This window comes from Psittacula echo (genome assembly GCF_963264785.1).
Source record: "Psittacula echo genome assembly, chromosome: 6".
Taxonomy (NCBI): domain Eukaryota; kingdom Metazoa; phylum Chordata; class Aves; order Psittaciformes; family Psittacidae; genus Psittacula; species Psittacula echo.
The window spans coordinates 33,226,503-33,240,880 of record NC_137743.1 but is presented as its reverse complement, the minus strand read 5'-3'; the positions used below and the strand labels follow the sequence as shown (position 1 = coordinate 33,240,880).

Sequence of the window (14,378 nt, the reverse complement as noted above, 5' to 3'; positions counted from 1 at the left end):
TCCTCCCCCTCGGCCATGATATTTGGCTTCCTCCAGCCTTTTGCTTCCTCTCTCCTCTCCTGTAAGCTGCTTCAGAAGTTACAGTATGATTCAGTTTTCTTCCTGAAGAGCTCAAAATAATGTCTTCTGCTTTATCCTGTTCAGCCTTTCACAACTTCCAGTGTTTTAGTTTCTCTGGCTGCACAGCTCTGCTTTTGTTGCTTTTTATGGGAAGAGAAGGGAGACAGATGGGGAGCATCAGTAAACTAACAGTGCTTTACCCTAGCATGCTATTGATTTCCAAATGCTGTAGCTGTGCTGCCCTGTGCCTGGTGGGCTTGAGGCTGCAGCAACTGTTTTCATAGAGTTTTTAAATTTGAGAGCAAACAAATTCCTGCTGGAGGTGAGAATTATTAGCAAAATAGTTCTGACTTTGAAAGAGCTTTTGGATCACAACCTTTGAATAATTAAGAACAATATTAATGCTTCTTATATATATGGATTTCCTTATTTGTGTGAAGGATTGTGTTTAAAGACAATTAGTAAGAATTTAAAAAATAGAGCAGACGTTGCTGACATTGTAACCTTGGTAGCTAAGGGCTGATGTAAAAGTTGAGGAAAGGGAACATCTGTGTTCCTGTGGTATCTAATCACCAATTCATCTTTCTAGCATCCTGTGTTTAACCTTAGCCAGTATTTTTTTTTTTTTATAAATCCTTTATTCTTTATTTTTGATGAGTAATTACCCTGGAAGGAATAAATTGTCACAATGCACGCTCTTAACTTTTGACAGTTATTCCCTGAAGAGAAGGAGATAGTCTGTCTTAAATGAAATTCTACATCCTATTCTTAATGATAAGAGTAGGATTTAAAGGGAGAAATTAATCATAGGCTTCATGAAAATCTGTTTCAAAGTACCTAAAGGTACATCAGGTAGCCATATAAGTTTTGTTCTTTTAAAATACTCCTTTTATTTCTGCCCAATACTTGTTTTCTGTATGTCTTACATTTTCTCCTGCTTCTTTCTTCCTGCCTTCTTTTGTATATCTTTTGCTTATTTAGTTGGTAGTCAGTCTCTTTTGTGTGCCATATCTCAGTTTCATAGTATGTCCAGAAATCAAATTGGTGCAAGTGAAGCAAAACATCCATTTATATAATGGCAACATGTTTTCTTTCTTGCTGGTTATACAACTTATACAGATTCATTCCTTTTTTTTTAACATTATCGTTACTAGCAGAGTGTGCAGAAAATTAGCGCACTTTTTGAATAAAACGAAATCTGTAGGGTTACTGTATCTTAGTGATTCTTTTCATGTAGGCAGGGAGATAATACACACTGAGGGTCTAACAATTAAATCTTTATTTAGGTCTGTAATTGTTTTACTTTATAAATCCTAACTGTGTTTTCTTATGATTGGAATTAAAATTACCTGTGTTTGCTTTAGCTTTTCTGTGCTTGTGCCTGAAACAAAGGATGAATACAATTACGGTGTGTTCCTATTTTTTGAATGTTTCGATTTTCTTTTTTTAGCTCAGGATATATGATCTCCAATATTGTCTGTGTTCTCTGTTAAAGGTATTGCTATCAAAGAATCAGCAAAAGTAGTCGACCAAGCACAAAGGAGGGTTTTGAAAGGTGTTGATGATTTAGACTTCTTTATCGGAGATGAAGCAATAGAAAAACCAACTTATGCAACCAAGGTACTAAGAGAAATGTTTAAAATGATTTTCCAATACTCTTTAGGAAGCAGCAGATACACTGTATGCAGCATCTTAAGATGCTTTTTGGTTAAATTTAATCTTATTAATTCTGTTTTAATGGAAAATAAGGCTTGGTATTAGTTTTGTTGACCTTCAGAAGCCTGTGGGAATTTGCAAAACAGTATGTGATTATCTGTTTCTTTTGAAGTGAAGGAAGGCTGTGAGGGTGTTAAGTGGAAATATCACATTCTTTCATGTTCCCTGGCATCTTCTGTCAGCAATGTCAAAGTCAGAATGCTGGGCTAGGGGGAATTTTCAGTTTATCCTAGTGCCTCCATTCTGTTGTACTTAGAGCTTGATTTATTGTTTCTCCTGTTCAAGGTTGGAATCTGAATTTCGAATAGATGCCAGATTGGAACAGGGAAAACATAATGCAAGGTTTCTTGCATATGTAGATCATATGCTTCTACTGGAGTTGAAAGCACTGATTCTTTTTTTCTTTTTTTTTTTTTTTCTTTTTTTGACTTTTTTTTCCAATTTTATTTTGATATTATTCTGCAACAGTGGCCCATCCGCCATGGTATAGTTGAAGATTGGGACTTGATGGAGAGGTTTATGGAGCAAGTAATCTTTAAGTATCTAAGAGCAGAACCTGAGGATCATTATTTTCTTTTGGTAGGTAAAATTATGTCCTACTTACGAAATTGCGTATGACTAGTAAGAAATTTGTGCTGAATTATATAATAATTCTTAAATATGAATATGTTTATCTTGAAAAGGAAAGTAAATGTAAATTACCTGGAACTTGCCTGACCTCGCTTATGCCATCCAGGTTCTTTAATTTTCTAATGATGTCAGAGTGTCTGAACTGCAGACTTTTTCCTGTTCTCTGCTTCATCACTTCTTTCTATCATTTATCCACTGAATTCAATGATTAAGTGTACATTTTTTAAGCAAAAAAGTACCCATGTGTTTTGACGTTACATGTAAATTGTAATTACTTTGGTTTTGCAATGTTGCCGCTTGGATGATGTGTCTTGAGAGTCAAATTTTGTCTTCTTTTTTTCTTAAATCAGAAGGTTTGATTGTTGTGTTTGGGCAGATGTGATCTGAATTAATGTCAGTGTTATTCTGCAACATCTGCTATTCCTCAGTATTATATTTAAAGCCATTGAAATAGGCAGTCTGTTTTAGTGTGATGTTTATAGAGCAAGTTTGGAATTAGAGGTTTTAACCGTACTTGTTAAAGAATATCTAAACAACAGCCTTCTTGAAGCAGTTCTAATTAGGTCCAGCCAAGCTTTGAATATTTCCAAGGATCAAGATGCTGTAACAACTCTGGGGTGCCTTTTCTGATATTTGACCACCCTCACGTTATCTTTTTTCCTCCTAATACCTATTTAAGATTTCCCACATTGCAGTTTGTCTCCATGTCTCCTTGTCCTATCACCTTTGTGAAGAGGCTGGCTACCTCCTCTTTTTACCCTCCTGGTTCATGTAATGGAAGAGTGAGACTTTTTTTTCCTCAAATATTCAGTAGCGCTATCCAAATTGCTCTTTCAGAGGAGTGACTTAAGTATGTTTGCTATTTTAGTGAAAATTACAGCATGCTATCACAGCATATAGTACGTTGTTGCTAGCTTTTCTCAGTGGAGTACATTTCCACAGTTGATCGTACCAGCTTGTTTTAGTGATTGCCTTCTGAAGAAAACCAGCTTTTTTTCTTTAATGGATCAGAGAAAATTTTAAAATAATTGTCATTCTTGAAATATGCTAAACTGCATCCTTTGATATATTTAGATTGATAGTCCTTGATTCTTTCAAGTGAAATGAAAAGTTGTAATGAGCTAATCAACCCACAAAGAGGGCCTTCAATGTAGACTCCTAAGCAGTAATTACTATAATCTTCTTATTCTGTTTTCCTGTTCTTGCTGAAATCATCACGTTTTTGGAATGTAATTTGCATAAATTCTGTTATTGTCAGAGGAGTTTCTAGATTGTCTTAATTGCACTATTTGCCTTTAAAAGCACCCTTTGCACATTACTATTTTTACATGCTATTGTTGTGGATTGACTCATCTTTCTTTCAAACTTAGGATTTGGTGACTTTTTTCTTCTGCTTTTTTTTTTTTTTTTTTCCTGAAGGTTAAGTGGTTTGAGTTGAATGTAAGTAAAACTTTTTTTTTCTTTTTTCTCTCTTGTCTCTCACAGACTGAGCCTCCGTTAAATACTCCAGAAAACAGAGAATATACTGCTGAAATCATGTTTGAGTCTTTTAATGTTCCAGGGCTATATATTGCTGTTCAGGTAAGGGCAGGGCTGTTGACAGAGCTACAGTATTTGTCTTCAAACTAAAGCTAATTTTGCTTTGAAAACTATATGAGTGGTATTTGGGATACTTTTATGTACTTTTAGTTAGCTGTTTCGCCACTACATGTGTGATGTGTTGATTCTGTGGTCTGTTAGCGAGGTACTGTTCTATTGTTACCTATATAGAAGAAAGCCTCTTAAGCAGTAGAGTATAATACCTGTTGCATCATAAATAAAAAAGCCCAAAAAACCAACAAGCAACCCCAGCACATCGCATCATAATGATATTAGGCCAAGATTTGAATTCAGTATGAAGCATCAAAATAGATATTTGAACATGGCTAAAAAAGCATCAGACAGGAGTCAGAAACTACATGTATGTAGTCTCTTTGTTGTAAGTTATTGTGTACACATAATCTTTTTACATCAATTTCTATGTTGTAAATTGCCATGAGGGTATCAGTCTGGGTGTTGCTGGGAGGGTAGTGAGAGGTGGGATCTGTAATGCAGTGCTTTTAATAAGGTTCTTTTTGTGTGTGTGTGATCTATTTACAAGGCTGTGCTTGCCTTAGCTGCATCTTGGACGTCAAGACAAGTAGGAGAACGAACACTGACTGGCACAGTTATAGACAGTGGTGATGGTGTCACTCATGTTATTCCTGTGGTAGGTATACATTAAAACCATAGAAAAATTCAGGGGGGAACAGTTTGTCCTGTAACTTCTGAAGTTTGCACCTACACAGACTGAAGTATAGCTAAGAATCTTCAGAAATGTAAGATGATTTCTAGGGGTGTGGGGTTTTGCTTATTTTGTAGCGTAGAAATTCTTGAAGAACTCCTCTGCACCCTGAGTTTGTCAGGCCGTATTGCCTTTCAATTACTTAATCTTGAGAGGTTATTTGCCAAGGTAGTGCTAAGTAATCAATGAAATTGTATTGCTTTATCATATTTCCAGTTTGTTTTGCTGGTAGGAGTGAATATGGTCTTTAAGATAAAAGTTTGGAAACTTTTTTAATTCAGTCAATTTGTATATAAATGAAAATAATACAAAAATCTGTGAGGGCAGTATTGTTCACAATTTTTCTCCATCTGTTGACCAGTGTTTAGTAGTATGCTGTCATGCATCAGTGATACAAACAAAAAGAAAAAAGTTCCTACCTGACTGGTTAAAAACCAACCCCTAAGGTTAATTAGTGAGTATCTTTTCCAGTATCTCAAGTTACTAAATGCAAAACCTAGTTAGATCAAATAATATTTTAGTAAATAATCAACATTTCCAGCTGCAGTTCCCTAACTCTAAAGTTATTGGTTTTGCTGTAGGTATGCATTTCCTTTTACAAAGCTACATACTTGAAATGCTATAATTAAGATATTTAATAGAGTTCTGTATTTCAGTGGCTGGCAGTATGTCTCTGCCCATCTTTCCTTGGGAAATTAAATGCATGTGTACACACCAGATGCATCTTTCTTTTCAAAATGAATTAGATTACATTTTTCAGGATTAAAATCTGTACAAAGATTTATCATGTCACAGTAACTTTGATTTTTTTAAAAATGATTTATTATACCAAATAGTGGCATTGGTGGTGATCGAACATAGAATCATAGAATAGTTAGGGTTGGAAAGGACCTTGAGATCATCTAGTTCCAACCCCCCTGCCATGGGCAGGGACACCTCACACTAAACCATGTCACCCGAGGCCTCATCCAACCTGGCCTTGAACACCGCCAAGGATGGAGCATTCGCAACTTCCCTGGGCAACCCATTCCAGTGCCTCACCACCCTCTCAGTAAAGAATTTCTTCCTTAGATCCAATCTAAACTTCCACTGTTTAAATTTGAACCCGTTACCCCTTGTCCTGTCACTACAGTCCCTAATGAATAGTCCCTCCCCAGCATCCTTGTAGGCCCCCTTCAGATACTGGAAGGCTGCTATGAGGTCTCCACACAGCCTTCTCTTCTCCAGGCTGAACAGCCCCAACTTTCTCAGCCTGTCTTCATACGGGAGGTGCTCCAGTCCCCTGATGATCCTCGTGGCCCTCCTCTGGACTTGTTCCAACAGTTCCATGTCCTTTTTATGATGAGGACACCAGAACTGCACACAATACTCCAAGTGAGGTCTCATGAGAGCAGAGGAGAGGGGCAGGATCAGCTCCTTCAACCTGCTGGTCACGCTCCTTTTGATGCAGCCCAGGATATGGTTGGCTTTTTGGGCTGTGAGCGCACACTGCCGCCTCATGTTCATTTTTTCATTGACCAACACCCCCAAGTCCTCCTCCGCAGGGCTGCTCTGAATCTCTTTTCTGGCCAACCTGTAGCTGTGCCTGGGATTGCTCCAACCCAGGTGTAGGACCTTGCACTTGGCATGGTTAAACTTCATAAGGTTGGCATCAGCCCACCTCACAAGCGTGTTGAGGTCCCTCTGGATGGCATTCCTTCCCTCCGGGGTATCAACCGAACCACACAGCTTGGTGTCATCAGCAAACTTGCTGAGGGTGCACTCAATCCCACTGTCTATGTCACCAACAAAGATGTTGAACAAGACTGGTCCCAACACCGATCCCTGAGGGACACCACTCGTTACCGGTCTCCAGCTGGACACTGAGCCATTGACCACAACTCTTTGTGTGCAGCCATCCAGCCAGTTCTTTATCCACCAAACATTTGTTGTGATGTAGCAATTTCTTATTAATCTTGGTGGAATATAGTGGTTAAATCTTTGCTTAGATTGTTCATCCAAGATGGCATATTTTTAATAAGATGTAGGAAACAAATGACATTTCAAACCTTGTGTATGTAAACTTTTTTAATTGGACTTATTTCAGAATGCTGTTTAGAACAGCTGACCTTCTCCTGATTTGTGTCTAGGTTTGTTTTAATTGAAATAAGAGGAGGTATTCTGTATCACTTGAAGCATTAAGTGCCTTTGCAGAGTGACATTTGCTTAATTTCTGGATTTTTTTAAACATATTGAACAAACTGACAGTAATATATCACTTTTACAATGAAATACGTAAGAGGAGCTAACAGACACTTCTTTTTGTAGTGAAGCTGCAATAGTAATACACTTTTTTGTGACATTATTGTTAAGTTAGAAAGAACTCTTGATATGAACTAGTTGGAACTAGATGATCTTTAAGGTCCTCTCCAGCCAAACCAGTCTATGATTCTATGGATGTAAGATGTATATAGGAAACTTTGAGCATTTAGTGTTAGTGTGATACCTGGATTCCTCTGTTTGGACATAGCAGATCTGGCAAGGTTGAAGGCCAGTCTTGAACCCTTTCGGTTTCTATATTTAGATCAGACATTTTTAATGCCCCAAAGCTGGCCCTCATGATACGCGTGACTTACAAGTGTAGACTGATGGATGAGTATGGGCCAGTCTGATGTTCTGAGCAGTCTCAGTTAATATGCTGAAATGATGCATTTTCTTCCTGCTTTCAGAAAATTAATTTTGGTTCATGTGGATTGTAATGTCTTACATCAGTGGCTGTGACTACAGAGCCACATCATTTACTCTAAAATAATATTTCATGATACAAGGTTATTTGACCTTTTTGGTAAGAGTAACCTCATTTTGAAGAGAAAATAAAGGCCAAGGAATAGTGAGTATAGCTGTTTGTCTGCCTTATGTACTAGTGACCTTTCTGTTCCTCTTAACCTTGTAAGAGTTATGAACCAATACAAAGTGAAACATGTTAACGTATAAAGTAATACTACTGAAGAACTGGATTTCTAGTAATTAAATGAACCAGTCTTAAAGGGCTACAATCTCAACAACTGCAGGTAGTTAATAGGAGTTTAGACTCCATGTCTGTCTTCCTCTCTCCTAAGCTTTGTTGAAAGGAGTTCTTGTCAGTATCTTTCTCCCAATTAATTTTATTTATAGGCTGAAGGATATGTGATTGGCAGCTGTATCAAACACATTCCAATTGCCGGGCGAGATATAACGTACTTCATCCAGCAGTTGCTGAGGGAGCGAGAAGTAGGAATTCCTCCTGAACAATCCTTGGAAACAGCTAAAGCAGTGAAGGTAATGTGAACGTTGCAGACATTAAGGTTATATTAAATCACAGCTTGATATCTATATTTAAAACACAATATTGTCTTAAAATCCTTGTCCTTCCAAGTAATGGTGCTCTGTTTCTAGAGTAATATAAAAATGTCTAATATAATAACCTGAAATGCCTTAAACTTTGAGGTATATGGTTGGGTTATGATCTGTTTGGCCTAGAATTTCACTCTTCACTTGCAGTCTCCTCTTTCTCCTCCCCTCCTTTATCGTTATTGTACTATTCAGTAGGAAATGTTCTTAGTGGGATATCTAATGTAAAGAGCTTTAATTACGTTTTATTCTTTCTGAATGTTGATATGTTCTTTTTTGTAGTACAAAGCTATTCTGAAAGACATTCAGCTTAAAGTACACTTAAACCTTGTTTCTATGGCAATACTTCAGTATACTTTAGAACTCATTTCTCACCGTCATAGAAGTGCAAAGGAAAAATAGAAGAAAAGTAATTTAGCCTACGTGCTGCTTTCAGTGTTGCACAGAAATGATTTTTAGTAGCAGAGCCATTATCTAACTGTATACAGTAAATGTCAGATCAGCCATTTTTAAGTCCTGTTCTGTATCTGCCGCTTTAAAACTCTTGTTCCTAAAAGTTTAAATTGCTACACTTTTTAAAAGTTCATACAATCTTCTCTGCTGTACAAGAAGATGAGAAGATGTTTCTAACTCTACATTTTCAATTTTCAGGAACGCTTTAGTTATGTTTGTCCTGACTTAGTAAAAGAATTTAACAAGTATGACACAGATGGTACAAAGTGGATTAAACAGTATACTGGAATTAATGCTATCTCAAAGAAAGAATTTACCATTGATGTTGGCTACGAGAGATTCCTGGGGCCAGAGATTTTCTTCCATCCTGAGGTAAGTTGTTTTGAATTGTTTGCTCTTTGTTTTAGGTGCATTTTTAGATGATAGCATATAAATAATATTTGCAAACTTGCAAAGAAATGGTTATCCCAACTTGTATTTCTCCTTATTTGTAAACAGATACCAGTTTTGTTGTAAGTCAATGCGCCTTTGATTCCTGATTGCTATTAATCTTTATACAAATTCAGGTTGATGCCCAAACAAAGCACTATATTTGAAACTTTTAACATAAATCAATTATTATCCTCATACTTTCTTCTTGCAATTTTTGATAGAATTCCTAGGTCTCACCATGTTGTACAGTTTTCTGTCTGTTGAAAAGTCAAGTTTCTAAATATTCTGTCATCTTGCCTTTATACCCTTAGTCTCTCTTCCAGTGTTGGGAAAAATTTAAGGGGAATAAAGCCTTCTCCTGCCACCCTAGTCCCTCTATGTTCTCGTGTTGCATCTTTTTCATGTTATGCTATTTTGCTGGTTAGCAAAAGCTATCTGAAAAAATAGCTGGCAAACCAAATACTTTAGGGTTACTATTCTTTCAAACCTTTTATAAATGGCAGCGAAATTAGCCAACATAACTATTTCCATTATTAGTTTTCATGACATCTCTGTTATAATAGGATGATTCTTTCCTTTTTCTCCTTACTCCCTTTTCTTTGCAATATGTGGTCCTACATACTGACTTGTCTTGGTTGTATTCTTAATTGTAGTTTGCTAATCCTGACTTTACGCAACCAATCTCAGAAGTAGTAGATGAAGTTATTCAGAATTGTCCCATTGATGTTAGACGTCCTCTGTATAAGGTCAGTAGCTATAATGATTTTTTTTTTTAATACTCATTTTAGAAGAATTGTGCTTTACATTTAAAAATGTGTTTTAAATTCTAGTTAAAAAACCCCAATAAACAAAATTATCAATTTTTTCTAGGAATTAGTCTAGAAATTAGATATGCAGAAGGCTTCATGTTGTCTACCTACGCTTTTTCAGAATGTGATGTTTCATTGCTCAAACTCTTACTTAAATAAGGGAAACGTAAAACTGAGTGAAAGAAGTGAGGTGTACTAAGATACAAATGGATTTTAAAGCACAGCCGATTTTAATGTGACAAACTCTTTGTGAATTCATATTCTGTTATGCTTAAGTTTTAGATAATTTAAAACTTAAAAGCATACCTGCTAACTGTAGTTTTAAAAACTATATTTAGATATTGAGAATTTAAGAACTGGATAAAGTTGGAGGCTTATGTTTTTCAGAAGTGGTTAATAATTTTTGTTATTCAAAACAGAATATTGTCCTCTCCGGAGGCTCAACCATGTTCAGGGACTTCGGTCGTCGTTTACAGCGAGACTTGAAAAGGACTGTTGATGCCAGACTGAAACTTAGTGAAGAACTTAGTGGTGGCAGACTGAAGGTTAGTTCTTGCAGCTAATGCTTTTCTTTTTTTTTTTTTTTTTTTTTAACAAGCATCTTTATCTCCCTTGTTTCCGTGGAAAATGAGACAATAACATAATGCAAAGATGTTCTTGGTTGCTAAAATGTCTTTATTTTCATTTAAAGTTTTTACAGAAGCTTTTCAGAGATACAGATATTCTAGACTGCTATTGGAAGGTATTTCTATAAACCTTTAATTGTAGGAAGCTACTGTACTTATTTCCCCAGGTATAAGGTGTTGTGCTGCTTGACCCTTATAGTTGAACTGAATCAGTCGTGCATAATGGAGGGATGGGTCTTATGCCTGTTATGTAAAAGCAGTTGCTCACTCCCCAGCTTTTTTGGGTGCTTGGAGACAACAGGTATAAATTGATACAAAAGAGGTCAGCTTGGATAAAAGGAAAAAAAATTTCATTGTGAGGATAATCAGGCATTGAAACATGCTGGCCAGGGAGTGCAGTCTCCATCCTTGGAGGCTTTTGAGATTCAGCTGGATAGAGCTCTGAATGACTTCGTCTGACCTTGTAGCTGACCCTGCTTTGAGCAGGAGACTGTACTAGACATATACTGAGGTCCCTTCCACCCTAAATTGTTGTGTGAAATGACTTCAAGTTTTCACTAAACTGCATGATCCTTAATTTATGTTCTTTCTACTTCTGGTCTCTGAATATCTATCTTACAAATTTTTTCTGTTGACTCTGCATACATAAAAGATATTCAGAGAGATTATTTTGTGGTTTGGTGGTGGGTTTTTTTTGGAGTCCTTGCTTTTAAGGCAAAGTTTAAATGATTTTCCTCATTTATTTTTTTTAGTAGTAATCTAGCCAGATGAGCCAAACAATCCTTAAAACCCTCACTGTAGCTTCCTAATATGCCATATAGACAACTCTGAAATTTCAGTTATGTACAATTCACTGGTTCAAGTCATGTAGGTTATTCTCGGTTCTCCTAACTACATTTTTACCACTTAGTAGTAATGAAGCAGGATATAAATAAAGGAAAACTCTTGTGATTTTTCCTTCTTGAGAGTACTAGGCATTGCAGATAATAGCTGTCTTGAATTTTGTAGGTGTACTACAAATGATTTTTAGATACTGTTTCAAACCACTCAGGTCTTGGCAGGTTTTAATGGAACAAATTTCTACTTTCTGAAACTTACATGCACTGCCATTTTCGATAAGTACAAGTAAAGAATGAAGGTTTGTGTGGATATGGAGGGGAAGGGGTTAACTTCAGTGAGTGCTGTAGTTTTGAAAAGCATGATTTTGACAGCATTAGTCCTAGACAAGCTTTCAATCTGCAACTAAAATAATGATGCAAGCCTTAAAAATTAGCTTTCTAAAGTAGGTTTTTTTGAAAGGGCTGAGTAATATGGATCTGTTCTTACAACTGCATAAATAAACAGTCCCTCAAGAAATTCAGCAGAAAACAGAATGTGGATAATTGGAAAGGAACACTCTAGTGGAGCTCTTGGGAGAAAATTGGTGTGAATGCAAGGATCTCTTAATGCCTGATGAAGTTAGTAAATGGCAATTTATAAGCAAAAGCTATTTCTTAGTCTGGGTTGTGCAAGAGAAAACCTAATGCTATAATTGTAATTTACTTACCCAGCATTTAAGGAAATACTAATTTGGGAAAAGTAAACTTGGAATGTACACCTGTTTTAAAGGTGGAATTTTTACCAGCAAAATTTACTTTGTTCCTTTATTTGTCTCTGTTGTTTTGTTTTGTTTTGGTTTTTGTTTTATAGCCTAAGCCCATTGACGTACAAGTCATCACGCACCATATGCAAAGATATGCTGTTTGGTTTGGAGGATCAATGCTGGCTTCTACAGTAAGTTATAAAACTGAGCAAACACTTTTGAAGTTCTCATCTCTTTCACTTTATATGAAACGTAGTTGGGGGATTCTGTTAGGCCTCAGGTAACAAATATGCCCTCCCTGCACCCTTTGAAGTTTTTGCATCAGACAGTAAAGATTTGAAAGAGCATGTGAAAGATGAATTACAGCTTTGTGTGAGTTGTTAAATAGTGCATTTTAGTTTTGTGGCGAAGTACAGTGGTTGCGTTGGTGTTTAGCCACGCATGATGTAATATTAATTTCAGGACTTCCAAGTTATCTCTGGGAGGTTTGTTTTCCTGCATAAATGTTAGTATTGTTAAATAAAGTGGATGTACCATTGATTAATTTTTTTCTGCTTTACTTTACAGCCTGAATTCTACCAAGTATGTCATACCAAAAAAGATTATGAAGAGATTGGTCCTAGCATCTGTCGTCACAACCCTGTGTTTGGAGTTATGTCTTAAAACTGACCTCAGAGGGGTCAAGGGTAGGGAGGTGGTGGTGAGGAGGAGTTTTTCCGATTACTTGTTTGTCTGATGGCTGGTATTAAAATAACAAACATGACTTGACAATAAGAAAAAGACCAAACACAATTAAGCAGGATTATTTTAATAAGTGTCTCAACATGCGGATGTAGTGGGAAAGCCAAAATGATCATGTTTTTTCTTTAGATTGATTATTTGAACCTGTGCGTAACAAAAAAGAAAGTGGATTTTAGTTCTTTTCGTGCCCTGATATTTTGTATATTAATGAACTATCCAAGATTTGATGGGATTTGATGGTGTGTAGATAGTCAGCTCTCTAATGCTTCCATTGTACCCTTTCGTGGGTGCAAGGCAGGAGCTTGTTTATATTTCATACTTTTTTATACTTTGAGGAAAAATATGAATTAAACTGTAATATTTGAGGAAAAAAATTTACCAGTGACCAACTTGAAAGTAAATTAAAAGAAAAAAAAGACAAAAGTCATGACTCATACAGCTAGTTCTTGCAAATCATGACCAGTCTAAATCCTGGGTTCCATACAATGCGAGTGCTTTTGGAACTAAGAAGCTAGTATCTTGGATTAACCGATGCCTGCTAGTGCTTTCTGATTACTTGGTGCATTTTCATACTATTTCTTGCTTTAAAAAAAAAAAAAGAAAAAAGTAAAGACAAGACTTTTGGACCAGTATTGCAGTTCTGTAGTGTCATTTCTAATTAAATAATCAGGTTATCAAAATTGGTGTATTTAAAGCCTAACACCATTCCAATAAAGGCACAAAATTCCTTTTTATGTTTGTGTCAGACTTATTAATCTCATTACTTGGGAAGTGGTGAGCATGGGTTCCTACATATCCTCTGTGGCTTTTGAAGAGTTAGATTGGTCTGTAAGGTAGAGATCATTATGTGAACTGTGTAAACTGAAGTGTGAGCATTTTGGAACTGCAGTTTATATGTTCATCTAGATAGCACTTGCTCCTCCATTGTTAGGTCTGTTCATCTACTTTGTTCTGTGACTTTTTTCCCCGCCACTTTCTTTTAAGGGGTGATATACAGGAGACAGCACTGCATTCCAAATCTGTGTGGTTTTTCTGCAAGAAAATACCATGTAGATAAAAATAAAGTGAAAAATATCTCCTTCTCATTCTTTCTAGGAAGAACTCTCCATTTACTGAATGGAATTACTTACAATTTCTGATAATATTTGATGAAAGAAAACTCTTCTTTATAGGATTCTGAACTCACAATGTGGTTAACGTTATTTATGCAGGAGACCACAAGGGGGGGATCTCTTACTTTCTTCTGAGTTGCAAAGATGCTTCAGACCTCAGATCTTTTTTGGAGAAGCTTATCACTTGCCAGAGCTTCTAGTTGCTTCAAAGCATGATAAATGAGACTCCAGAATAAGGGTAAATATGATAAAGTATTGCATGATAAAATTTCACATGCTGGAATTTGAATACAACCTTGGTGCAAACAAGAAAATGTTAAATAATTGTACTACAAAACTGTATTAACATCTCCCTATCAATGATACGATTTTTTAGAGTTTTTCAAATAGTGACTTCTTGAGTTATAACTGCTGACTGATTCATGTGATAAGAAAGACTGATAGGCAAATGTCTGTAAAATAAAGAAGTTAATTTAAGCTGTGCCTTTCCAACAGTCATCTGGTTCTGCAGCTGTATCATGCTCT

The 14,378-nt window shown here is 36.2% G+C and overlaps 1 protein-coding gene across 3 annotated transcripts in view; it reads left to right on the top strand.

Moving 5' to 3' along the window:
- Positions 1 to 13,844, top strand: part of ACTR3 (actin related protein 3) — a 37,617-nt gene extending 23,773 nt beyond the window's left edge. The window contains exons 1-11 of one of the 3 annotated variants that reach the window (XM_080620903.1): positions 1,450 to 1,468; positions 1,556 to 1,680; positions 2,245 to 2,355; positions 3,892 to 3,987; positions 4,547 to 4,654; positions 7,883 to 8,026; positions 8,750 to 8,923; positions 9,637 to 9,729; positions 10,212 to 10,337; positions 12,108 to 12,191; positions 12,568 to 13,844. In XM_080620903.1, coding sequence (XP_080477029.1) covers positions 2,284 to 2,355; positions 3,892 to 3,987; positions 4,547 to 4,654; positions 7,883 to 8,026; positions 8,750 to 8,923; positions 9,637 to 9,729; positions 10,212 to 10,337; positions 12,108 to 12,191; positions 12,568 to 12,663 — 993 coding nt within the window. In that variant the 5' untranslated portion in view covers positions 1,450 to 1,468; positions 1,556 to 1,680; positions 2,245 to 2,283 and the 3' untranslated portion in view covers positions 12,664 to 13,844. Of the gene's footprint in view, positions 1 to 1,449; positions 1,469 to 1,555; positions 1,681 to 2,244; positions 2,356 to 3,891; positions 3,988 to 4,546; positions 4,655 to 7,882; positions 8,027 to 8,749; positions 8,924 to 9,636; positions 9,730 to 10,211; positions 10,338 to 12,107; positions 12,192 to 12,567 lie in introns of those variants that run through there. The other 2 variants (XM_080620902.1, XM_080620901.1) reach the window with 2 other exon arrangements.
- Positions 13,845 to 14,378: the final 534 nt, after the last annotated feature.